The sequence below is a fragment of the Semicossyphus pulcher genome, unplaced genomic scaffold, assembly GCF_022749685.1.
Source record: "Semicossyphus pulcher isolate SPU_LCO1_2020_fin unplaced genomic scaffold, fSemPul1.0.p SCAF_5, whole genome shotgun sequence".
Lineage (NCBI taxonomy): Eukaryota > Metazoa > Chordata > Actinopteri > Labriformes > Labridae > Semicossyphus > Semicossyphus pulcher.
Window position 1 is genome coordinate 18,878,821 of NW_027211726.1, and position 27,087 is coordinate 18,905,907.

Sequence of the window (27,087 nt, forward strand, 5' to 3'; positions counted from 1 at the left end):
CCTCAGAGCTGCTCTTTCAGCGAAGACGTGTATGAAGTTCTGTTTTCAGGAACTCTGAAACTGTCAGCAACTGTTCTCGCAACAAAATCTACGACTGTATTGGGCAACAATGCTTTTGCAAAATGCACCCTGCGTGTGTTTTTAATTGTGCTGCGTGTCTGCGAGCTTCTTGTTTCATGCTCCCTTGGCCCTGTCTTGGCTGTAACTTATCATTCCTCTCGACATGATTATGTTGCTCTACTAGATGGATGGATGCAGGGGTGAATTGTTAATGCAAAACACCACTTACCCTCCCGAAGCAGCAGATGCTGTCGCATTTTCTCATAACTGCACAGCACAGATGCTTCGGTGGCTCTGGGTCAGGGAAGGCTAGCTGCTGCGCGCAGGAGCCCATATGGGACGAGCACTGAAGAGGAACCAAAACTCAATAAACACAGCGTTGGGGAGGGATGGAGTTCAAGGGTGCGCTTGTCATGATGGAGGCTACAGTGAGCGCTCCAGTGGCTGCTGGGGTTTTGATGCTGTAATGTGAAACGGCTGGGGGAAAGAGGACTACAATCCCCCCCTTTGTCTGGTGTCCGCCCCAGCGTCACCCCTCTCTCCTCTCCTCAGCGGACCCTCACCGTAACCAAACTCATCATCTCCCCTCTCTCCGTCTATCTCCTCATGTCTGCCACCCATCGCGCCGCCTTGATCACTCGTTCTCGCTCGCACGCCGTCTAGCGTTACCGTTTTCGCTTCACATCTTTCTTTGTTTTTGCTCTTTTCTCACCGTCTGCTGTTTTTATCTCCACGTTTCATCACAACAAAGCATTCTGACTCTGCTCCCCGCTCCGCTGGTTCATGCTGATATGTCTTTTTCATCAAATAACTTCACACCGTGATATCTCATCCCCTCTTCTCCCTCTCTTTATCTCTCCTCAGTCTCCTGTAGTATCTGTGGGCTTCGCCAGGTTTCACCCCAACCTGGTGGTGGGGGGGACTTACTCGGGACAGATCGTCCTGTGGGACAACCGCAGTCACCGTCGGACCCCCGTCCAGAGGACTCCTCTGTCTGCTGCTGCACACACTGTAAGGCTGTCACCATCAAGATGAGATACAGTTAAAGTCCAGTGCAGCAAACTGTGAGCATAGGAACATTCATTCGTCTAATCTGGATATTAAGTCATATTAAATGACATGTTTTGATACTCTGACATAATTAAGCCCTGAGCTGCAGCTTTGACACACACACGCCTGACTTGAGCAGTCACACACATATGAAAGGAAAGTTCAGTTCAGTCGCTCCACTGAAATCAACGACCCTCACCGAATCACTGACCGATGCACTGTACACTCACAACATCATGAGAAGGCCAGCACACACACACACACACACACACACACACGTCCGCACACAACCCGCGCTGCAGGTTTAAACTCCAATAATGCGGCTGTCGTCCTCATCTCCTCCAGACAGCCTGCTTGCATGCTGCTGATTACTGAATGGATTCTTTGTGCTGCCTGGTACACAAATCAATTACTGCTCTGTAATGACATGATGCTTTCACACGCTGCTGTGGATGCGCATGTCCGCAGACACAAGGGGCGACTGCATACTAACAAAGCATATTTAAAATCTGATTTTATTAACCCTACTGCATTTATCCTTCCAGTATACGATAAGTATGAGACGCGAGAGATGTTTACGCTTCTAATTAATGACACTCGTAATGATTGCCATCATTATACGCTGCAGAATAACAAGGTGTTCCAAAAGCACTCCACCCATCTCATCCATCTCTTCGTGTGTGTTCATGTGCGTGTGCTCGTGTAGCACCCGGTGTACTGCGTGAACGTGGTCGGCACCCAGAACGCCAACAACCTGATCACTGTGTCTACAGACGGCAGGATGTGCTCCTGGAGTCTGGACATGCTGTCCCAGCCGCAGGTACACAACACCTCACCTACAGTAGCACACGACTCATACAGCAAGAGCAAGTTTATTTATGAAGCACGTTTCATTGCAGGTACGCTCAATGTGCTTTACATTGGGGGTGAAAACATAAATAAACAAATAAAATATGTACATATATGTAATACAATAAATATGTTTTGAGCTGAGGTTTAAAAGTAGACACGGTTGTCATGGAGCTCAGATCAACAGGCAGCTTGTTCCAGAGAGAAGGACCACAGCAACTAAAGGCCCCCTCACCAGGCTTAGATCTAATTCTAGGTACAGCTAAGAGACCTCCACCTGATGACCTGAGGAGCTGAACCATTGAGTGCTTTATGCACTAATAATAGGATTCTGTATTGTACGGGGAGCCAGTGAAGTGTCTAACCTACTGACTATTTTGTCAGACTGCTGTCAGCGCAAGTGTTGAGTTTCTAACGTAAAGGAAAATATTCTATCACTCAATTTAGAAGAAGAAGAGATACTTTTTTATCCCCGAGGGGAAATTAAATTTTTCTCTCTGTTAGTACAAACACACACAGGCCCCAAACACACACATGCACAAACAGGATGTTATGGACATGCATTAATGTAGAGATGTCAGAGTGAGGCGGCTGCACACGGACATACACCCGGAGCAGTTGGGGGTTTAGGAGCCTTGATCAATGGCGCCCAGGAAAGGAGCTGTCGAGGTGCCCTTAAATAAAGTCTGAATCTGTATGCTTTTGGGATTCAACATGTATTTCCCATAACTCTAAGGTATATTGTGTATACAGACTCACATTCACGCCTCCTCCTGTGCACGCAGGAGACCATGGAACTGGTGTACAATAAATCCAAGCCCGTGGCAGTGACAGGAATGGCTTTCCCCACGGGAGACGTTAACAACTATGTGGTCGGCAGCGAGGAGGGCACTGTGTACACGGCATCCAGACACGGCAGGTTTGTCGACACACACACACACACACACAAACACACGCACACTATCACATTTGGTACAATTAAAGTGTTTTGGATCTGTAGCCTTTATAATGAATAAAACTGGTAAAACTCTTTTAAAATTAAAGTTGCTTTAGACAAAATATATATAATATAATGAGACTATTTTCTCTCAATTTAAGGAGTTAATTGTTTCACTTCAAATTAAAGCTCCTGACTGTGCCGTAAATTTACTTTGCGCTTCGTCAGTAGGGTGCACACTGCTTCACTGCTTTAAATTAAACAAGTTAAAACCACTGAAACTCTGAACAGTTCAGTCACGTACGTCCCGTCTGTGTCTCGTCTCCGCAGTAAGGCCGGTATCTGTGAGATGTTCGAGGGCCACCAGGGGCCGGTGACGGGCATCAGCTGCCACAGCGCGGTGGGCACCCTCGACTTCTCCCACCTCTTCATCACATCCTCCTTCGACTGGACCGTCAAACTCTGGAGCACCAAGGTACGGTGTGTGTGTGAAAGAGCGTAAGAGAGGGGGAGAGAGGGGATGTGTGGGGGGTTGATTGTGGACCCTGAGAGGTTGTAGAGAGAAAGAACGTGTGTGTGAGAGAGAGAGCTGATAGTGAGGGAGGGGAGGAGAGCTGAGTGCTGTAGGTGAGCAACTTCGTGGAATCAGGTTTTCTACACACGTGTGTGCGTGTTTGCGTGTGTGTGAATAAGTTCTGTCTCTGGGTTTACGGATGCTGTGTGGATGTGTAGTGAAGTGATTGAATAGTAGTGGCAGAAATAGGGCCTTTGACAAGTTGCACTTATTGCTACAATTCTTTTTCGCAATTTGAAACCTTGATTATTTTTACCTGAATTTAGCCTGCCAGGCGTGCTGCGTGCTGCATGCTGCGCGCTGCCACCTGTAAGATGTACTAATAATATCGATGCACAGGAAGGTGCACAGTCAGTAGGAAAGGAGAAGGCTGGACGTCTTAATTAAATCAGAGGAAGGCAATCCTGTGAGTCCAAGCTCGGGGCACAACTCCATCCAAAGTAAATGTAGGAAATTGATCCCTTCAGGAAAAAGCACTGATAAGGTGTGGATGTGTGATAGTAACAGTTGAATCAGAGCAGTTTCTCATATCCTCCGGTCTTCATCACATCTTAAACACTGCGCATCTCTGTAAGTAACTCACTTTGTTAAGGAGAGCGCTCCTCCTCCTCGCTGGTTTTTGAGTGACCTCATCCACTCCGGGCTTTTGTTCTCCTTTCAAACCCATGCGATGAATTCCATTTGGCAGCATTTCAGCGGCACTGAAAAAGCAAACAGTGACTGTTTCTGTCAAAGTCGGTGTCGGAGAAGAGAGAAGTTAGCTAATAATTATTGAGAGAAGCTTTACAGGCGCAGAGTGTGTTCAGATACGTTTGTGATCCTGCAAAATAGATGAAATTCTGCAGGGTGGAAACACGAGATAGAAAAAGTGTAGAAGTCAAGAATGAAGTTTGTCCACTAACAATTTTCCCACCTAAATTTAGCGTGTTGACGCAGGTTTCTCAGACCCAGGAAGACCCGCTTTTCCCAATGCCAGTGAAGTATCCTCCTTTCGGTCTCTTTTCTGCTGCGTCACCGTCTGACGTCACAAACGCACCAGAGACAGGGTTAGTAAACAGTGAAGATGTTACGGTGGTTAGGTCTTTATTGTATCTATTACTCATGCAGTCTGTTTATCAAACTCGGCGCCGACAAATTTGGGATGATGTTCGAGCGCTGCTCGGACAGAGACGGGCGGAATTTGTAGCTGAGATGACGAGGAGTCGCAGAAGTTACCGACGGAGCATACGATCACGCCGGAAAGGGGGCGGAGATTAGCGACACAGGTTTGGTGTTCCCATCATTGCCAATGGGAGCCGAGGCGATAATTACCTGGCTCTGCTGCAGAGTCATTTGACCCGGGTCTGAATGCCGACTGTAGCCTTTCCCACTAAGCAAAAAAGCTGGGTGTTTTTTGACCAGTGGGAAAGCGGCTCAAGTGTAAAGGTTAAAATGGTGCAGCAGTTCAGGTGAGGCAGACAGCAGATACAGGAGGAGAGAAGGAAGCAGGGAGGGCGTTTTATAGACCAAAAAATGTCATGCTTACTTGTGGAGGTGATGCTAACGTTGCAGGACAGAGGCATCGACATGAGCAGGGCGTCGATCAGCAAACACAGCCAGAAATCAAAGAGAGCCCTTTTCGATACATAATGTATATTGCATAATACCTCCAGCTTTATGCAGGATCCTGTTACACACTGCTAACGGCACTAAAACACTGAGTGATGACTTTTAGCCGGTGTTTGCATGCAGCTAGTCCGTCAGTCTGGTGTGAAGGGTCCCGTGACACATATTAAAACACATTTCTGTGGATTTTCATCAGAAGACTGTTATTTTTCAGGATTTGGGAATTCCCTTTCCTTTGAGGGGCACCGCAGGAATGTGTGTCTGTCTCTTATCCCACATAACCCATATTTGTGTGTGGGCAGGCGGAATACCTGAGGGTGTCTGGGTGTGTGTGTGCTTACACCTCTCATGCACCTTAAGCAAGCTGCCTTTGCTTACCTAAAATCCCCTGGAGGTTTTAACACACACACACACACACGTATTCCCAGTGATTCCTCTTTGCATTCACACACACGTTTGCCCTCAAAGCTCGAAGAAAAAGCCGTCGCACAGAAGTCTGCTGATGTTTTCACACTCAGCGGTGCAAATATTGTGGTTAGTAAAAACATTCGGAGTCGGCCAGAGGGTGAAGACGTCGCGACAGCTGGGAGTGGGTTTATGATTGTGCATAACTTGAACCGTCTTGCTCTCTCAACACCAAAACCAGCATCTGCAGAGTGATTGGTCAGAGGGATCATTCCACTTTGAATTAAAGGCCCTCATCAGTCAGCTCAGGTCATTGTTACTGAGTGTTGATAATATTCAATGAGAACCTCGAGCTTCAGTAAAGTCGTGGTTTTACTTATTTACTGAATTTTTTCCCCCTCGGTGTGCAGCTATTCAATCTGTTAATGAGGCTATGGAGCTCGTGGGATGTTTGCGAGCAGCCAGGATGGGACCAGCATCATTATAGGATTAGAGACGGTTTGGATCATGAGAGGTTTTTGTAAGACATACAGCCTCTGTGACATTTTGAATTAGATTTGAGTCATTAAAAGTAACACAAATATTGTCAGTGGGTTTTTATTAGCATTGATATCAATGCCGAGGTCAGAAAAAGCAGCGTGGAGTTTATTTTAGTGAGTGGTGTAACTCTTGCTTGATACTTCCTGATACCACAAAGTCAGTGTCCTTCTGCTGTCTTGCCGTCGTTGGTTCTCTTTCCTGACTCCTTCATGTTGTAACAGTATTGTTTGCATCTGGCTTGTGATTTTTCAGTTGACCCACCTTTTCTCTGAAATCCAAAATGATCACACTGCTAATAGGGACAGGTATCGTTAAGATTTTAACGGTATTACTACTCTTATCGATACTGCTTTACGATCCGGTACTTTAACAGTTTTCTTATCGCTTCTTATCGTTATTTTTTAACAGAAAAAGTGAAAGAAATTAAGAACAGACAACAAACAATTAGTCACAGCAAAAGAAGCAGATCACTATGATAGACTCCAATGTTGTGATGATGCAAATATAAAACATTCAATTACTTCCTGCAAAAGATTTTCTGATTTCTCTGCCTGTACATGAGGCACTTTGGCCAGATGTTTGGACAGATCGCTTGTGTTTCCGCCCTTCTCGGCCTTGTGGCAACGAGCATCGTCGGCGTCGACTCGACTTTTGAACATTTAGTTCTCTCCGCCATCGCCACGAGCAGGATCTCTTGTGTGCGCACATGTGAGTGTGTGTGCTGCAGCGTGTGTGAGAGAGAGCTGCCCCCACCACTCGCACTCAGATCTCTCTTCTGAAGCGGGAATATGCATCATAGACGAACGTCTTATTGCAAATTAGAAACAGTTGGTGACATTAAATGTGCAAGATAACGTTTTTGTAGCAATAATAAACAGGAAACTTATTTGCTTAATTTTTCCGGTACTAAAAGCAGAACCGATAATGTCTGTGTTCAGGCCCTCATAATTCAGGCCCAGGGCCCGTTTAATACCGGGTTTCGGTACCCATCTCTACTGCTTAGGTTAGAACCTTACAGATATACAGGTCGGGCTTCTTCTTGCCCGTTGCTACCTGGCTCTTGGATGGAAACACAGATGTGTGTGCCATCTATCCATATCAATGTATTGTTGCTTCCCTAATTTAAGTGTCCATATCTAAAGAATGAAATGTGTATTTCAACTTACAACCATCAATTCACATCCTAATCTGTTTCATGGCACTAACCTGGCGTTGTACTGTGATGCTCGCCGTCATCATCCAGTGTTTCAGACGTGGTTTCCAGTCCAAACCTGCTGCGAGCTCGCCAGCTCCTCAGCTCAGGAAAGATAATGACAAGCAGTTGCTCCACGTGTGGCGCCGCCAGGATTAAGCTTCATTTTTTAAGATTAGTTTTAAGACTTGTTGCTGCAGATTATTTACCAAAATTACCTCATTTAAGATCTTTAGATTACGGACAGACTGCAGTAAAACAGTAGTTTGCATTTTGAGAAGTCGGGAGACACCAGGAGGACTTTATTCCTCTCATCTCTCTAAATGCTTCAAAGACACATTTCGCATCAGGAGTTATTATTCTGCAAGGAAGAGTCGAATACAATTAGGTAATGTGGAAAACGCAAGAGTTAAAGAATGAGTAATGGAAACATGGAGTAAAACAAGCGGAGGACAAGAGAGAGAGAAGATAAACAGGAATCGCTCAGCTGATCGAACGCTGGACCTGTGAGATGGAGTAAAATGACCTCTGCTGTCACCCGCCGGCTGGAAAACAGGTTCAATCGAGGCTTGAAATTGGTTTGGCTCTGTTTGTTTGTGTTTGTTTGTGTGTGTGTGTGTGTGTGTGTGTGTGCGAGCGTGCACCGCTATCTGTCTCCAGGTCTCTCACGGCTTTTTCGAAAACGACCGTGGAGCGAGAGAGTAAAGGTGATGGAGAAAAAGAGAAGGAATGAGAGGAGGAGGAGGAGGAGGAGAGAGAAAGAGGGGGACTACATTCCTTCATTTGCTCGTCCAGCCAACCTGTCTCCTCTCCTCCGCCCCTCCCACTCTACCTGTCAGGAATGCAGTTTGTAAGCCTGTGGAATCCTAGCAGCCGCTCGGAGACACACAAACACACGCACACACTCATGTTTGTATTAAGCCAGATTCCCGCACTTGTTCTTTAATTGGCACGAGCAGAAGCCGTCAGTCGTATTGATATTTCTATGATATAATTCTGCTTTACACTCACTCTATTTCCTCTCCGTCCATTGTCCACTCCTCCTTTTCCTCCCATCTCCTCCCATCCCTCTCTCTCTCCCTCTCTCTCTCCTGTGTGTCTCTCAGACAGCTGTTGTCTTGAGGTTACAGTACACCTTGTGGAGGGGCCCTCCCTTTCATCTCTCCCAGCGGTTTTATGGTGCTGTGTGAATGTGCGAGGCTTTTTAATTAGGCTCTGCACCCAGACAGGCCCCAAGGCTGAGGCAGCGCCACTCTGTCTGAAGCTCGCTCACTCCCTTTCTCCATTCCTTCCCTCTCTCTCTCTTCTCTCAATCTCTACTGTGTCATCCGCTGTAATCCCTCTCTCTCTCTCTCTAACATCTCAGTGATAGATCTCTTTTACTGTCTTTCAGCACAACAAGCCTCTGTACTCGTTCGAGGACAACGCAGACTATGTGTATGACGTCATGTGGTCGCCCGTGCACCCTGCGATCTTCGCCGCCGTGGACGGCATGGGACGCTTAGACCTGTGGAACCTCAACAACGACACTGAGGTGTGTGAAAATAGGTCATGATGGGCGTGTTTTGTGTATCATCTCTTTGTGTGTGTGTGTCTGCTGTCCTCAGGGCCTGTTGTTGGTCCTCAGCCCTGAACCGCACAACCAAACACCCAAACTTTTCCCGCCCATCAACCCCCCCCTACCTCCACCGCCAGCCCCTCCACATCCCTCCATACACGCACACACGGTTCAAGATTCCCCTGTGGGCGTTTCCCCCACAGCCCTCGCTTTAAATCACGCTCAGTGACATCTCCCCACCCAGACGTCCCGCTAACATTCCTGCAACCTCCGTCCAACGTTCAGGCAACCTCAGGACCCCGCCACCTCCTCTCATCCGCCTCCCACACTCTGACCCGTCAGTGAATCGCACACATGTGCAGGAGACCTCAGTCCGCAGTCCCAGGCTGGAGATGAAAATAATAAAGGGAGAAAGTTTCTCAGAGCTGTGGGGCGACGTTTATTTTCAGAAGAGAGCATCTGAGGCCAGTGAGGGAAAGATAATCCTGTTATTCAGCTTAATAAATACAAATATAATAGGAATACAGTATGAACCAAAAACTACAACACATCTGCCAGTAACTAAATCAACTGTATTATTTGATGCTCATTTTATTTTACATTTGTTTGCAGTTTCAACAAGCAACAAATTAGCTTTCTTACCTTGATTCAGGTTAAAGGATTGATACCACATCCACGTCTGTACGGCAAAGTGAAGCTACATCAAGGAGAAAGTTACATCACAGGAAACAGGTGAACACAGCTACCTGGCTCTATCAGGAAAATAAATCTACCACTTCAGTGTACATTAAGGAGATTTTTCTGCCAATGAAACAGACTCAATTAAATATTGATGCATCTACATGACCTACAAAAGCAACTAGCAGACTATTTTTATGAAGATATTTAAAGGGCCAGTCCGCCGATTTTCATCCTCAGTCCTATCATGCTGTAATGGGGAGCTAATGTCATTATGGTAGGAAAAAATGCAATTTCGCTCTGTGCCTTTGGAGGACGCTATCTGCTTCTCCAGTGGGCCCTGGAAAACCTCTGCCAGACTACGTAAAACGCATCATCTGGCGGAGGCCAGGGAGCTCGCTAAACTAAACTTCCTCAATCTGGGACGCCCGCCCGACGTCATGTCTCGTCCACAGGCACAGCATATATCGGCCAACATTAAAGTTGCTTACGGCGGCTTTTAGCCCGTTTATCACGTTTTATGTGTGAAAACTTTGCATATAATTGTTTCCCAAAACTTTGAAGAACTCCTTCAAGGTAGAAAAAGTTGCATGATGGTAAAAATATGTCTGAAAACCTGTACTATTTTACAGCTCTGATAGCGGGCACCGAAGCTTTGATCACTCAGGTAAACGTCCCGGTGCCTTTAACCTTAATGCAAGTCTGCGTCTCGACAGAGGCTCTCCTCCATCTCTCATACCGCTCTTTTACTCTTCTTCATCATCTTCTCATTTTCTCTCAGCCCCGACGCGCTGCCTACATAGAATTCACATCTCATCTCCCTGGATTTAATGCAACATCTCAGCCGTCTCGTCTCCGTCCTCCGCCTCTCTCTCTCCCTCCCCTGATCCATCAGCAGCCTCTTCCCTCTGCAGCACAGATGACGAGTTTCCCATGATTCCCTCAACAGCAGCCTTTTCAGCGACAGAGGAAGAGTTCATTACCGACGGCCTAACTCGGCTAACAATGTGCTTTATGAGAAACATTTGCTCACACACACGCACACACACACACAAACGGATGTAATGAACACATGCGACACACATTCACTCATACACAGTCAGACTAATAGCAACAGACTTCCATTGTTGCCGTCATATTAAAAACACACAGTCATAACGACACTAACGGAGCAGTGCAGCTCGCCTGGTTCTCATTTCCAGCACACACACGCGCACACACACACACACACACACAGCCAATTTAAAGCGCTCAGTTCAGATCCACTCGGGCGGAGCGGGGGAAGCTAGCAGGCTAATGGCAGTCAGTCTGTGGTTAGCGCTGCTTTAAATACGCAGAAGCTCGGTGTGTGAGGCGACATGATGCCAAGGCCTCTGTCTCCACTGGTGACATGTGTCAGACTCGCCCGCCACACGTCAGGAACAGTTTATGGAAACACTGCAGATGGTTTTCGGTTTTTTAAAAGGTGCAACATGAGCGCTGGTGTTTACTAAAAAAGAGCAGCGGCCACAACAGCAAACATGGACGCAGTTATTATACAGTAAACAGCCTCGTGTGTGTCCGCATTTGAATGAAGAGTTGTAAGTTTGACAGCTGTGTTTGTTGAACCTCCGGAGTGTTTGGATAAAGTTGTGCTTTGAAAATGAGACTGTAATGACATAATAATGCTCCCGTTTTCCAATAGACATGAGCAACTGCAGTTACAGCAGTTTAATAAAGAGGATTCAGGAGACGTGCTGGAGATATACATTCATATTTCAGCGCATTTAGTTTGGTGTCATGCAAATGTTTCATATGCATGAATGCTCTGTGATTTATACGAAGAACATTTAGAGTGATAATCTCGAAGATCTCAGTTTTGTTCTCTTTGGCGTCACCTGTGGCGGTATACGGTAATTGCGGAAGCACACGTCCCAGATATCAAGACAGTGTCGCATGTGTGACGTCCACGGTTGGCTCCGGCTCTAACTCTGTTCTAACTGTCATTTTCCTCACTAAGGGTCGCTTTCCTTTGAGCATTATCGGAGCGTCAAATTAGTTTCTTTTTCTTTGGATTTTCACTTACTTTTGAAGTTGTATCTGTAGTCATCCATCTTTTCTTTGTTTGTTCAGCCATAGTAGATTACCGTTACTCGCAACACTTGCAGATACCGGAAAAGCAGCCGCTTGGCTCCGCCTACCCTCTCTGGCAGACCAACCACTGCTGGCTGATGGAAAACGCGTCACGAACACAGACACCCAGTCCATAATTCTGCAAATGCAGAGGCTTTCATCAGTGGGCCACAGGCTCAATCACCATTGTCTTACCTTATTTGGTGATAGATAGTGACTTAACAGACATTTATTTACATGAAAATCCTCAAGATTATCACTTAAAATTAATAACAAATATTTTTTGTTTCCAACTTTGTTTTCGTCCACCAGGTTCCAACTGCCAGTGTGACCATCGAGGGCGCTTCAGCACTCAACAGGGTCCGCTGGTCGTCAGGAGGGAAGGAGGTGGCTGTGGGCGACTCAGAAGGCCGAGTCTGGATCTACGACACTGGAGAGGTGCGGATAGTAGCCGTGTGCTTACACAGTAAATGAATCACATCATATTTACTGAAACATACTGTACGTCCGTGAGCAGACTGTGAAATTTAGGGCAGAGTGAGTGCTCCTATTTCAAGTCTTAATCATTACAGAATAATAACTGTGACATTTAAACAGCATCACACTCATTGAATGTTAATATTTTGGCAGCGTGGTCTGTGGAGTACGGTGTTGTTGGATTCACTGTGAGTGCTGTGAAGCGAGCAGCTGGTGGTTCTCGCAGGTTTTATTTTCAGACAATCAAGATTTAATTACACCCGAGGTGCCAAAAGCATGAGTGAACTACAATGACCAGAATTTATTGCAGCGTTTCAATTCAGTTGTACTACAGCAGATTGAGAGATTTAAGCTTCTGGCATTGCTCAACAGGAAAAGTCTCTCTCTCCTGTCACGTGGAGGGAAAACTCTTGCAAATAAAGAAGTAATGTTTGTAATTGTAACTGAATCCTGATTTTACAAATATAAAGTATTTATACATGCTGTGCTCTTGATGTGTTTCATGTATATTCGGTCCACTGACTCTATAGGAGTCTTTTCTTTCACAGTAAAACCTCTACATGCACCACAACCGACCAGTTTAGGTCTTTTAGCTCTGTATGTTTACCCAACTGTCAGCATCTCCAGGGATGTATGTGTTTGATTTGGTCCCTCCCTCTTTATGTCGCTGTAAAAAAGCCTCCACACGACTCTGCCATCACCACAGAGCGGCCAACCGCCCTGCCTGCATCTCGTATGTTCTCTCATGTTCCCGAGGGCTCTGGTTAGGATCCCTATGTGAGGGCGCGCTAGCCTAGCCGCGCGGCTAATTTTAGCATCTTTGTGTTGTGTGGTGAGTCGGAGAGAGGCTCGGCTGAGCTGGTGGCCTGCACGCAGGGTTGATGGTAACGAAGAGTCATGAATAACAGTGAGCGGGGCCGAAAGGTTTTATGACTCTGAAGAGGAGTGTGTGTGTGTGTGCGTGTGTGTGTGTGTGTGAGATGGTTATGGTGGAATTCTCTATACTAGAAGCTCCTCCCACTTAGCTAAAACTAGAAACAGCATGCGAGCCGGTTCATTAAAGGCAAAATATTTAGTTTTATTTCAGTTATTTTAATGGGTGCAAATTAGTTTTAGGTCATTTATCAGCGGGGATTGTATCTGTTTTGATTTGTATTTAACTGGGGTTGCTCTAAGTGGAAAGTCCACAGCCGCCTGCCATGAGACAAACAGCAACAGATCAGGGTCAGCGGCTTTATTCTGCTTCACGACACGAAAATGTTTCCGACCCGCTGCTTTTAAAGCCTGACGACACAAAATCCAACAGTGTTTCTGTGACATTTGAGCTCCTTTGCTTTCTGTTCAGATGCTGCTAATGCTGAAGTCACTCAGAGCATACACCGTATACACGATGTTCTGGCCGAGCCCCCCGCTGCGGCCAGCACAGCTCTGTGGGGGGTTTGAAGGGGGTTCAAAATGGCTGCCTGCCTCCTCCTGGTTCCTGTTTAATTACAGCCTGGCCATGCAGAGCGGTTTGCAGACAGCTTGGGTGGCGGCCGCGGCTTCTGTCCCACTCATTCTGACTCCCACAGTGCCTCGACTCGAGGTCGACACTTAAAGAGGAACAGCGTTCTGTTTGACTTCCTGTATTAACCCTTTATGGTCTCTGCAGCTCCTGTTTGTTTTTAGCTCTGTCAGCAGCAAAGCTCAAGGGACGACGGTGTGATTGCTCTGATTCAGACACAAATATCTCCTAAACTGTTTAATGGATTTTTATTAACTTCATTACAGACATTCACTGTCCCCAGAGAGTCCTAATGAGATCAGTGAACCCTGGACTATTCCTCTAGCCTCATCTTTTGTTGACATTGTGTTTGTTAATCAAATATGTCGGCAATTTCAGAGCGCTTCTCACCTGTTGCTAGGTTACAAAAGTTGCACTTCCGCTTTCCTCAGTAGTGACCATTAAGAAATTTTACAAAGAAAACATAAAAACAATGCAAAGGAATCGTGTCCTGGCGTCAGCAGCCGATCTACACCTGGATATTGTACCATTGTTGTTGACAAAGTTGACCGTGAATCCCGCCCCTTCTTGATTTTGATTGGTCAGTGAGGGAGAACTGACATTGATGAGCACAGCAACAATAAACAGCTGATGCTGGGGGTGTTTTAGCCAATGACTCTATATATAGATGGACAACGCGTCTCCATCTGCTCCCATTGTACAAAATTGATGCCAAAATAGCCCCTGCGATAGGCGCAGCCATCTTGCGATGGTGACGAATACGGAGCCAGAGCCTGCCCAGTAGAGATCGGCGAGTGAAGCGGCCGTAGGCACTTACGCTAACCCAAACACACACTTAACCTACCGAAAAAACAGCAAGGATCCCGCACACCGGCGTGTTTAACAGCAGAATAGCTTCTCTGTGTTGGTCTGAGGTTAACGTTCACAGGTACGGAAACTTCAATGACTGTAGTGATTGTTTAAGTTACGTTTCCACTCACCGTTCGTCCTCCGCTCTGCTCACCCGGAACAGATCGGCTGCAGGAGCCGAATTTGTCAACAGAGCTGTCAATCATCATTTTGACAGCATCAAATAACTAATTAGAAATAAACTTGTCAGAAAAATTAACACTTGGACGTAAATCAGCATGATAACAACTAACTATAATTACAGAAACCATGTTTTAGAAAAATTTATTTGGCGTGTATTTTGATTTTATAGTTTGACTCATGTCCCATCTGTTAACATGGAGGAGGCGGGCTTTATGAGCTATACTGCAGCCAGTCAGCAGGGGGCGCCCGAAATGTTTTGGCTTCATTTTTAGGGAGCTGTCATGTCGGCCATCTTTTTATACAGTCTATGGTTTTAGCGCTGAAGACGCTGAGCTCTGATAAAGCTGAACTACGCCGTTAGCAGACACAGACCCTTATGTTCTCCGCAGGATGAATTGTAATAACTTTTCAAATCTCTGGCGTCTTATCCTGAGCCATCACCTGGTCAACAATTAAATCTTAAACTAAACTTAAGATTAGGAATGTTATTTTTTGTTCATTTTCCATGATTTATAAAAAATAATTATTAGGATACAAATTGTCAGAAATTAAAAATTGAAATTATGTTCCATAAAATTTATTTTTTAATGTCATAATTTGGATTTTCAATTATAAATGTGACATTTTATCTCATCATTTTAACTTTTTATATCATTTTTGACTTTTTAATTCCATTTTCTTGTATTTAAATTTTCATCTTGTGTATATTGATATTTCAATCATCAAGGCCAACTTTTCATCATATTTTTTTCTTTCAGTGGCTAAAACTTGCTTCCATAAATTATTAATAAAAAAATAAATAAATTCAAAAATAAGTTTAGCTCCCTTGGTGGAGCAGGCGCTCCATGCACAGAGGCTACAGTCCTTGACGCACTGATCGCAGGCTCGACTCCCGGTCTGCAGATCACTTGGTGCACTCTGTGCTCCCCACATTTCCTGCCTCTCTTCAGCTGTCCTCTCTAATAAAGGCAAACGCCAAAAAAATCAATAAGTGTTCGTGAAGATTCAAGATGTCTCTTTTGTGTGATAACAAGCTGTAACTAGAGGAATAATCCAGGCCTTGCAGCTCTGTTGAAACATCCAGGTGCGATGCATAGATTCCATGCAGGTGTGTGTCCATCCAGCATTAACACCACGTTCTCTGTGTTTCTCTCATGTTTCCTCCAGCTCTCAGTGGCTCACACCGATGACTGGGGTCGCTTCGCTCGTACCCTGATGGAGATCCGAGCTAACCGGGCGGACGGCGAGGAGGAGGGGCCTATGGAGCTGGCTTCATAGAGCGGGGACCCCCAAACCAAAGCGGAGAGAGAATCAGAGACCTGTTGTGCTTTTATCGGTGTCACTGTAGCATGAGCTTCTCACTCAGTTTTCTGTTTCTTCACTTTCATGTACAGTTCCTGTCGGGCCCGAACACGGCCGCGCTTTTATCGTACTTCTCACTCTCTTGTAAATGCAAACTGTTAACGGTTGAACTGTCGACCTCTTCTGATCTGTCAATCATTATTTATTTGTTCAATGACTTTAGGTGATGTGTTGCTTGCAACCCGTGCGCCTGCGGTATATCCAGAGTGGCAGTCTTATAGCCTTATGAAGATATGTGTACTGTAACGACGCTTTGCACTACTGTGAACATAAAGCAGGGTCCATAGACTAGTCATGTATTGTTTACAAACCGTCATGTTCACGTTATGTTGTGCTTCTTTTCTCTGTACTTCGATGCCTGCATGCGACACATTCCTGGAATATTACAGAGGCATAAACATGGGCGTTGTTATGGTGACGTTTCCACACGTGGCTGCTGTGCGTCTGTGTTTGAGGGTGTCAGAAACTCAATCAAGTTTGAGCACTTTGTCTTTTTGTTAAGAACCCGGAGCGACATCTGTATATCATTAATGAACTGTAACGATTATCAAGAGGTTTATTGTACTGCAGAGTGCTCGCTGTCAAACCTGCTGTGTTTAATATTAAAGCATAGCTGATGGATCGTCCTGCTTCTTCCTCCAAGTGTTCAAATGAAAACTCCAGCACAGCTTCGCATCACGTATACAAGTTTGTCTTTACTGTCAGTACACATGTTGCTGCCATACGTACAGTAAGGCACGATTAAACACATGTAACTCCTACATCCTCTGCACTGTACAAAGACTGACACACTACAGATGTGCAGGAAACTGTCTTTACATTCAAGTGCTTCTTGGTCCTATTCTTGTGGATACATTAAATCAAAGAAGAACACAAGTGAAAGAGCAACTCAGGACAAAAATAGACGTAGAGATATGAAAATATGTCTCTGGATTTCACATATGTACATGTGCTTTCTTCAGCCAGCGTTGTGATCATACGAGGAAGCACCAAAAGGAAGACTCCGGAAACATGATTTATAATGAAAGTCTACAATGTCAATCAAGAGTGAAATAAATACTGCATGAGTCCTACAATGAGCATCCATGCTGATACATATGGCTGCCTAAAGCCTACTTTATATATCTTTGTGATTATAAGAACAAAAAATATAAACAAATTTAAATAAGTGATTTAAACACTGACTTGGTGGAAACATTCGAGCCCTCTCTTCCACTTACCCCCCACCCGTCGAGGTTCAGGGGGTGCTCTCAGTGGAGGGGGCCGCCGCCTCCTCCTCCTTCTCAGCTGTCGCCACAGTGTAGCGTGGGAGATGGAGTCCAAACTTGCTTTCGATGCCAGCGAACGTGGCCACAGCCAACCTGAAGCCTCCGATGTGGTCGGGGTTGGGCGCCGGCAGGCTGATCCGAGACTTGGGGGTGGGCTCCGAGCCAGCCGGCTTTCTGTGGTGTGGAGAGAGAAGGAGAGAGAGGGCGAGCAAGAGAGAGAGAGACGGGGGGGAAGCAAGAGGCGCAGTGAGAGAGTGGAGTAAAGGAGAAAAAGGGAGGGAGAGGTGAGGAGTGGTGGAAGAAGACTGTCAAACAGCATAAACACAGCGCAAGATCTTATTTAACCAAACAGGGAAGAAAGTGAAATTATTCACTATTAAATCTTAAATGAATAAAAACATATTCAAGGGGAATCTTTATTGAAACATTTAAAGGAGAAGCTGTTAGACATTTCTGCCTTTAAGCAGAAACAAGTCAAAACTTTTGTTGATTTTACGCCAAGTTTTGGGATTTGCTGCCAACAAAAACAGCAAAAAACCCTGAAACAAAAACCATCAAATACGAGTGTAACAGTCTCAAGAAACCAGGCCTCTATATGAACTGCAACACATCTGTCCATTTAGAAAAGGCATTTTTTAGTCATTGTTAGAGGTTCACCGCCTCTCTCCCTCTTCTGGACCTTTATAACTTTAGAAAAGGAGTTAATTATTCCCAAGAGGGAGAAATTCTGAGGAGGAAAATGAGTTTGTTTCAGTGCCACAAGTGGGGAAAGTGTTCAATAGGGATGCACCGATACCAGTATCGGAGCTTAAGTACTCGTACTCGTAAAACTACAACGAGTACCACTTTACAGCTTGATGTAACAGCTTCCCGTTAGTTAAGCAGGTCGGCGGAGAAGCAAAGTTGAGTGTTAAAATTTCAGCAACAGTTGCAGTTGCATTACTTTGTCTATTTACCTTGTTACAGTCAGAAAGTGAGGAGCATCTGATGAAAATGAAACATGTTTTTAAAGTAATTATGAGAACTGTAATGATATTATTAAGTACTCATACTGGTACTCGGTATCGGCAAGTACCCAAATGTAAGTACTTGTACTTGGTCTGAAAAAAAGTGGTATCGGTGCATCCCTAGTGTTCACTGTACATGTAGAAGTCCAATGGCTGTCGGCCCTGATCTTTTGTAGAGAAAGGAGGACAGACGCTGCTCTTGGTGCAGCTTCTTTGTTAGCTTGTGCTTCTTTGTTAGCTAGTGCAGCTTGTTAATGTTCTGTCTTCAAAGAGCAAAAGCAAGAAGAAATTGCTTTCTTGTTTGAGTAAAATTCCCAAAGTGTGGGGAGCGTCCTCATCCATCCATTAAATGTACCGCTTATCCTGTTCAGGGTCGCGGTCAGGCTGGAGCCTATCACAGCTTTTCATTGGTGGAGAGGCGGGGTACACCCTGGACTGATCGCCAATCAATCATAGGGCTGACTCATAGATGCAGACAACCTTTCACGCTCCCGTTCACACCTACGAGCAATTTTAGAGTCACCAATGAACCTGACCAGCATGTCTTTGGACTGTGGGAGGAAGCCGGAGTACCAATTTGCTATATGCACAGTTTTTGTTGCTAAAACATAGTTTAGATCCATGTGGATGTTTTTGTTTTTGCACTGCATTGCCATCGGCCCGCTTTGACATAGAATTCTTCCGTTACATTTTTAGGTTTAGGAACGGCTGCACTATAGTTCTGTGTTTGACTCACTGTCCTCCAAAGTCGATATAGAACCAGCGCTGCAGGAGTTCATACGCCACCAACGTCACTCCAAACTGAGGCGAAGATCTGAACACACGAGCTGCAGGAAGAGGGACAAATGTGTTTACTTACATTTATATTGAAGCTGATCTACACAAGGTCTGGTTTCAGGTCTGAGGGGGGGCAGCCTACATCACCTTCAGCTCCTTTCCAAAAGGCCCGCGCTCCCTCCTCTCTGAGAATCTTCCAGAAACAGTCCACCAGGCCGCTGTAGGTGGTCTGACCGGCACGTGCCGCCACCTGTAGCCTGGTCTTGATCACATCTGCCGGGGTCACCAGAGAGGCCGCCGGCATGCCTGCAGAAGAGAGCTGCTTCAGTCATGTGACGCTTTATTCTCCTAATGCGTTTGATTCTAAATACAGCGGAGCACAAGTTTAGAATCAGCCCCAAACAAATGAGATGATTCATAATAAGCAGCCTTCAGAGATCCAATGAAATCCTGCTTAACAGCGTCTGATAGAGAGCGTTAGCGCTCTTTGTTCGCTCTTTTTAAACACGTCATCTCGGGTTTGACCATCCTGCAGAAACTCTGCCGCGTACATACACTGAACACAAGTAGGGACCAGTTCCTTTCACTTCACCATCAACCAATCCATACCACCAGCGAGGCCATTATTTAATCCCTCTCTCTTTTTTCCTCCTTTCCTCTCTCTGCCACTCTTCTTACAGCCGTTTGAAAGGGGCCAGACAATGGACGGTAATGAGAGCAATGCACACTGTGCCCCGTGTGCCGGCGGAAAGTGACTGAAGGGAGTGACTGCGGAGCCCCCACTCCAGCCACTTCAGCCGTGAATGGACTCAATCATTGATGGCTCGGTCATTACCATCAACTGCCCTCTCCACCATTTACTCTGACTTCTTGGTTTTTGTAACGGCCAAACGAGCTATTCAGCGAGCCTAATCAACTCAGCGCTGGGTGGCAGACTGGCACCCGGAGGAGACTGACCACCTGCACTGAGGAGAGGAGGAGAGAAGGAGGAGAGGAAGAGGAGAGGAAGAGGAGAGAAGAAACAAGGGATCAAAGGTAGATGGCCCAGTGGTATGATGTAATATGAATGCATTCTGTTTAACGTGGTGAAAGGATCGTTATCAATACAACCTATAATATAAGGCTTCATTTAGGCCTTTAAGATGTCACATGCAATAAAATGTACAGTAAATGTGATGTGATGAAACTAGTTTTTTTATTACAGACTTATTATTCTCTGATGAATCACTGGATACTTTTGTAAATATGTACGTTTTATTTATAAAGTCAAACACTACAAATCACATATCTCCTCAATGGGCTTAACAACATGTACCTCATCCATTCTTGTCAGAAGAAAAACTGCAATAGGAAATATTTCCCTTTAAAAAATAGATGGTACAAACTCCTGGAAGAACACCGTCTTTAAACAGACAGATGTGCCGAAGTTGCTCCGGCACAGACTGGACTACAAAAGCGACATTACAATATAAGATATCAGGATGAGAGATGTGAAAAGCAGCCATCACATTTTAGATGTTAGGTTGTCTTCAAACGTCAGGTGAGTGTCATTCAGTCTTTACATTAGCATTCATTGTGTACATTTTTCAGGTCTAAAAATGATCTCCACTGTGTTTCTAGAAATTAATATATTTTAAATTGTTTGTTGCCTAAATTCACACGTGCTAGCAAGAAGTCTTTCTATACCCGCTTTTGGAGTGACATGACGTAAAGACCCGGGGAGGGGGGAGGGATAAAGGGGATAAGTCTTTCTGTCCATCTCCCTGTTGTTGCTCTGCTGGGTTTTAGCCAAACAGCTTAAGAGTGATGTCATGATATGAATCTCTACGCACTCATGCTAGTGCGCAAATTCGTCATTGTGTGCAATACAAAAAAAAAGGGACCCATTTGTAAAAATATTGGTTCACTTAAGCAATATCACATGAGAGGGAGTGATGTACTGTCATCATGGCTGCAATTCGGTCGTAGGCATGATCATCACAGCCGTGCTAATATTCAGCATAACATCACGACCTTGAGTGTGATACTGCTTTCGTACAACAGTTATACAATCAGCAAATAGTGGTAAACAGTAACAATCAACTACAGGTTATTATTTTTTCCTCCACCAACTCAACTAGTTCCACCACTTAACTGAAACTGGACCTCTGTTGCCAAGCAACCCAAACATTCTCCTGCACTCTGAGTCTACAGGTTACCACAGATCAGCTGTTTTCTTATCATGTACATTCATCTGTATGTTTTTATTTATCATCACCCAGTGAAATAAGAGTCTGCTGTGTGATTCAGAGGTACCAGCTTGATTAATGTGGACATACGCGGTCTGCTGTAATGTTAATTAACAGTTTTCAGAACACCTGGTGGAGGGATACACAGAGTGAAAAGTCCCAGTGATGTGCTCTATATCAGCACTCATGGACTGCCTCTCAGATTACATGGTGGGAACTAACTGTGGTATAATATCAGATGAGCGGTCAAAAACTACATTTATCATAAATTTACTAATTATTCTAGCTGTTCGAGACAACACTGGTTGACTCTGTTTGACTGGATCATCTTGATGTCAGTGTAATTTTTAAGCATTCTCTGTGGACCAAAAATATCCATGCCAAATGTCATGGTAATTGAAGTTTATAGTTGTCGGGATATCCACGTACAACTTGTTTATTATTTACACCCCACATTGAATAAGGACGAAAATTCCCCCCATAACTCTTTCTCACATTTAGCTCTAATGTAAGTCAGAGATGGCCAACACTGTTCTTCTCAGACCCGCGTAATTCCGAGCTAAATAATGCTGCGCAAACTGAGCGTGTAATTCAATTTCCTGTGCTGACTGTAAAACACTAATTGCCAGAAAGCTGTAACCGCTGATAAATATATGTGAGAGAGGGATGATAAAAGTGTCCGAGTAACGAAAAAAATAAAGAAATCATGAGGCTGGTTGGAGCTCGGAGCCTGCGGCCGGGGCTGCCAGTCCTGCGGTGAGAAAGCAAAGTAAAAAATGGAGGAGGGAGGCGGGATTTATGATTTTTCCGTGTTGTGCTGCTCCTCTGCGTCAAAAAGACAGAGCTGCTGACACGTCTCTGAGCATTCAAAACAAATATTAAGTCTTTTATGTAAATTCTCTGAAGCCCTTTAGCTTGGCAGAGGAGAGGTGGTCTGTTTTTATGTTTTCTTTGGGGATGAAACCAAAATTAAACTCTGCTTTGGACGCATCGTGTTTCCATGCAGAGGAGAACGTTAAGTCATCAGGATGTTAAGTCCTCTTGGCCTCTTTGCTCGCTGTTTTATGACAAACCTACAGACGGGGCTGTGTGCATTCTTGCAGGGTGAACATGCATAAAGTATGCGCAGGCATGTTTGTGTGTGTGCATGTACAATACATTAAGGACTGGTTGGCAGGCATCCCAGGCGCTTCCCTGCTGCAGAGCTCCAAAACCCGAGTCCCCAATCACCGAGCAGCGCTCTAATTAGCAGCTACCGCCGTGGAGCCTGCGGTCAGTGGCTGCCCGGCTTCCAAACTCTGAGCTCTGCTACTGTTACCGCCGGGCTGAGGAGGTCTGAGGGAGAGCAGAGAGAGACCTGCTCTCACACTTTGTTTAAACTTGGACCTCAGCAAAGATCTTATTTCATAAACTGTAGCGCTCTGACTCAGCAGCTCATGCTCTTCAGCTGACTATGATGTTCTGGAGAAGGCTAAGGTATTCAAATATGGCATGTTTCAAATGAGTGCAGTCGGCATCATGAGATCTATTCATACAATAAGCAGTGACAGGTAATGAAAAATAAGATGTATTAGTAGAGGGCTTACTGCAGTTAGAAATTTAAGTGACTACTTGCTGTAAGAGATCTACATTATGTAATAGCTGTAACAGTCAATGTGTTTTAGTCCAAGAGATATTAGATATGTTAACTTTTACATAACAGCATGACACTTGGTGCACACTTGCAATGTAGCTGCTGCGTTTCATGGCTGCCATGGAAGCTAATTAACATCTGTCTATCAATAAAAGACACATTAGAAACATGATCACACAGAAATGGTGATGGGTTATGGTTGGTTGCGAAAGTTATTACCCGACTCCGCTGTTCCTCTCACCTCTACAAAGCATTGTCTTTTTGTTTTGGTATTACTGCCCTCAACTTAACTGTTTTGGTTCTTCTCAGTGCAGTCATTAGTGTTGTTTGGCAGCTAATGTTCTTGGTGCTCTGCGGCTAAATGTTGCAGATTGATTGGTTGAAATTGGTTGGTCCTAGCTTACGTAAGCACACGTGATATTTTGTTTTACAGGAAGAAAAAATGATCGGATTTTGATATAAGAATACGAAGAAATAGATTTTCTGTATTTTTTTTGGCCTATATTGTCAAATAGATGCGCAATTTTACCGGGGATGTGATCTAAAAGGATTAAGATGACATTTTTCATTTCACCTCGACTTTAACTTCATAAATCACTTATTTCTACAGTTTGTCTTTTTTTTTTCTGCCCCCAAGTGCCCCAAAAAACTCCCCAGGAACAGGTGGTTTTGATCTGACAAAGCCATGAATGTTTTATTTAATGTTAAAAACATTTACTGTTTAAAGTCTGTCGATAGCGACATGACCATAGTACACTAGAAATCAATGCCTACTGTCATGTCGCTATTGCATTCAATCTCAAAAGCATCAGATAAAGTATCTTTAAATCAATTAGTTTTAAATTAGTCCTTGATTTAAAATCTGTACGCATATGAAGGCTGGAGGGGTGGAAGTGTTTTACCTGCCAGCGCTCCAGCAAACAGCATCTTGGCCGGCCCTATCCTCCCATCCTCGTCACTGAGGTAAGTCTTGATGTGAGCGTAGCAGGGGAAGTAGATGGCTGAGAAGGGGATGTCCCGCAGGAAACAGGCCTTTGAACCCTGGAGAGAGACAGTCAGAGGGAAAAGGAGACGTTTCAGATCCTTATATTGGGTTAAACTCTCAGAAAGAGAAATAAAAGACGAGGATATGAAGAAAGTAGAGAGATGGGCCTTGCGGGGTCCAAACCTTGCCTTCTGCCTCTGGTCTCTACAGATGAATTGTGTTTTTCCAGCCTTAATATGTTAAATCAACTGAAAGCAAAACCCTCATGGCAGAGTGAAACATGGACTGCAACAAGGCAGACGAATCATGACTCTGCAGGTGAGGGAGGCCGCTCCGAAAGCAAAGCTGACAGAAAGAAATAAAGAGCGCGAAACAGCAGAGACAGACAGACTGGCTGACGAAGACAAGTCCTTGTCCGACACTGTAAACAACACTAAATCATCAAACCTGTTGAGCTCCCTGCTGTATTTAAGCCTGTTGGCTCGCTGCCACCTGCTTGGTAGAGAAAATACAGTCAACAGAAGGCGTTTAAAGAGCCGCGCAGGCTCTCCCTGTTTTGGACAGGCTTCATTAAACTCCTTTGGGATAATCTTTTAGTTCCTACACACACACACACACACACACACACACACACAGGACTGGGAGATACCTGGGCTATCTCTTTCCCTCTCTTTCCTCTGGCACTTCTTGTCTGCCTGTCCCTCCTGCTGGCTGGCTGGGGCCCGAGCGGCTGCTGAAAGCTGGGAGATTGTATCGAGGCAGGACAGACAGGCAGCGTCACAGGGACTGGGACAAGAAGCCTTAATATCAGGGTGATGCTGTTTGGTTTGGAGTGTGTGTATATAAAGCTTTTACACCAAGATGCAATTAAAGGACTTGAGTAGGATAAAGCAAAATGCCTCCACTTGAATTCAAATCTTAAAACTTAAATACAATAAGTCCTAAAACATGAAACATCAGATTCCTACTCTGACAACTTTCCTCCAGTGATGAAAGGTGGCGCTAGTGCGTTAGCCGCAAAACCAAGCGGTAGCTCCTCCAGCAGAGGCTGAGCGTCAGGATAATTACCCTGACAAAGGCAGCTCTGTGCCTGGGTGCAGCCCCTCCGGAGCCAGCCCGTCTGGGGCTTGCAGGCTGGAGCTCGTCTCCTCCCCACCTCCCCTCCGCCTCCTCCACCATCAACACTGCTACTACTTTCTCAACGCACTTTGTCTCCTCTCTATGCATCAAGCAGGACACAATGAAGCCTGCACGCACTCATATGGGTAATGTAGCATTCTCACAGACAGTTGGAGACAGAAGCTTTACAGACACACATGCACTCAAACACAGCCATAAATTACAAGGAGGGAGACAGGAGCAGGTAGACAGGTAGACGCAGACTAGAGGAGGATAACCAGGGAACTGTAAAATGTTAGGCCTGTTTAAGAAAGGCTAGCTCTTCATTATAAAATAAGTTAATACTTGAAATTTGACAACACAAGTTCAATCATCTTACTTGCAAATTAAAACAACCGCAGGTATGAGTTTGACATTTTCACAGTTGATTGTGTTTACAGTGGAAGCCGAGTCTCCCCCGCCGAGCTCCATTAGCACTTATTTATGTAATTTAATTAGAAGTGCTCTGTTTCACCCTGAGGGCTAATGTCCTTGTCGAGCCAGTTAAGATGCTAATGTTAGCGATAGCCTCAAATCCTTCATTCATTCCTACAGATGTTCTCTCAAACTGTTAGCATCAATACAATAAAGTAAAATAGACTGATGTTTAAAAGCCTGAAAAAGAAGAGGAAATATTCTCTAGAACACACCAGCTCAACATTATGAGCCTCTAATACTTCACGCTTGCTTTACAATGTGCCGGCCACATAATATCATACACCCCTAATATGTTCAAACAGTGCACTGTAATTTTTAGCCCTGTGCTACTGAAAAATACCAATTATGGCAATTAAGGTTAAATACAGCTTTCAGCATAAATTGTGTCTTTTCTTATGCTTGAACGCGACCACATGGGATTGTTGATTTAAATGATAGCCGATAAGGGGAAAGGTAATACGTATAGTTAATAGAAAAATCACATATGATTTAGTCATAACAGTAATGAGAAATAATGGATTGTTGTGAAATTGTAGGGCTGATAGAAATACAATAGAACGGATACTGGACGTCTGGAAATGATTTAATCTCACCTCAGTACAGTGTTACATTAAATACGGCTTTTGGTTCCTTCCATGACTGTAGAAATCCCCTGCATGTAGTTTTGTCTGCTGTCCAAGAGTTCTACCATCAGAGTGGTGTACATGCAACTTACTCTTAGTGATATATTGTTGTATTCATTACTTTAAAGTGTACCAGCACCCCTCCTGTGATAGACAATAATGAGCTACATGCTTCCATATTCGTTGTATATTATACAATAGGACAACAAATTTACATAACACCAGGAAGCCGCTGACCTCCTAGGGTGTTTTGAAATTAGGTACGATTGCCTCATACTGTACCCGAGTACAGTTGCCCCCCCTCTCCTCTCCCACGCCGGTCAGCTTTCTCATTAATAAATTCGTTCCCGTTTCCGAACCGTACTCGAGACCACCTTTTCAAGTGGACCCGGGCACGGATCAACGAACCATGCCCGAGTACGATACATAGTGGTGGTCACACTAAACAAACAAACTGGACTTTGGGGTCAAGTGTACTCAGATCCGGGCCCGGGTCCCTACTGGGAAAGCCCCCTTAACCACATTTCCAAGGAGATTTTGGTATCGACAGTTGGTACAAGTTATTTCGGAGACAATTTCACTGTAGAAAGGAAATTATCAGAGAGGACTGAGAATCCATCCATTCAGCCAGCCATTATCTTCCTGTTATCCAGGCCCGGGTAGCAGTGGCAGCAAGCTAAGCAAGGTGACCCAGGCATCCTTCTCCCCAACAACATATTCCAGCACTTCCTGGTGGATTCTGAGATGTTCCCAGGCCAGACGGGATATATAATCCCTCCAGCGGGCTCTGGGTCTGCCCACGGGTTCTGTTGACTTCATCAAACTGGGACCTCCAGCAGGCATTGGGGTGGTTTGCAGCCGAGTGTGAAGCGGTTAGTCTGATACCAGTGTTAACTGCAATATCTCCTAATGGAACAGCTTAAAATCGACACTAAGACACTTGAAATTAATTTGTATTTTAAGAGAATAAGTTGAAAAACCTTGGATAAAAACTGCCCATCCGGGGGGGCCGTCCGGTCGGTCGAGCAGGCGCCC

The 27,087-nt window shown here is 44.9% G+C and overlaps 2 protein-coding genes across 7 annotated transcripts in view; one reads left to right on the top strand and one right to left on the bottom strand.

The window, feature by feature from the left end:
• LOC138608471 (cytoplasmic dynein 1 intermediate chain 1) overlaps positions 1 to 16,557 on the top strand; it is a 94,482-nt gene extending 77,925 nt beyond the window's left edge. For all 6 annotated transcript variants that reach the window (XM_069681060.1, XM_069681062.1, XM_069681064.1 and 3 more), the window contains exons 13-19: positions 925 to 1,071; positions 1,817 to 1,930; positions 2,745 to 2,878; positions 3,227 to 3,371; positions 8,606 to 8,746; positions 11,873 to 11,998; positions 15,741 to 16,557. In XM_069681060.1, the coding sequence (XP_069537161.1) occupies positions 925 to 1,071; positions 1,817 to 1,930; positions 2,745 to 2,878; positions 3,227 to 3,371; positions 8,606 to 8,746; positions 11,873 to 11,998; positions 15,741 to 15,851 (918 nt within the window). In that variant the 3' untranslated portion in view covers positions 15,852 to 16,557. The remainder of the gene's footprint in view (positions 1 to 924; positions 1,072 to 1,816; positions 1,931 to 2,744; positions 2,879 to 3,226; positions 3,372 to 8,605; positions 8,747 to 11,872; positions 11,999 to 15,740) is intronic.
• Positions 16,558 to 17,172: 615 nt separating this feature from the next.
• The window catches only part of LOC138609426 (electrogenic aspartate/glutamate antiporter SLC25A13, mitochondrial), a 47,747-nt gene continuing 37,832 nt past the window's right edge, over positions 17,173 to 27,087 (bottom strand). The window contains exons 14-17 of the mRNA XM_069682072.1: positions 23,751 to 23,889; positions 19,135 to 19,293; positions 18,947 to 19,037; positions 17,173 to 17,377 (exon numbers count right to left, since the gene is read on the bottom strand). Coding sequence (XP_069538173.1) covers positions 17,173 to 17,377; positions 18,947 to 19,037; positions 19,135 to 19,293; positions 23,751 to 23,889 — 594 coding nt within the window. The remainder of the gene's footprint in view (positions 17,378 to 18,946; positions 19,038 to 19,134; positions 19,294 to 23,750; positions 23,890 to 27,087) is intronic.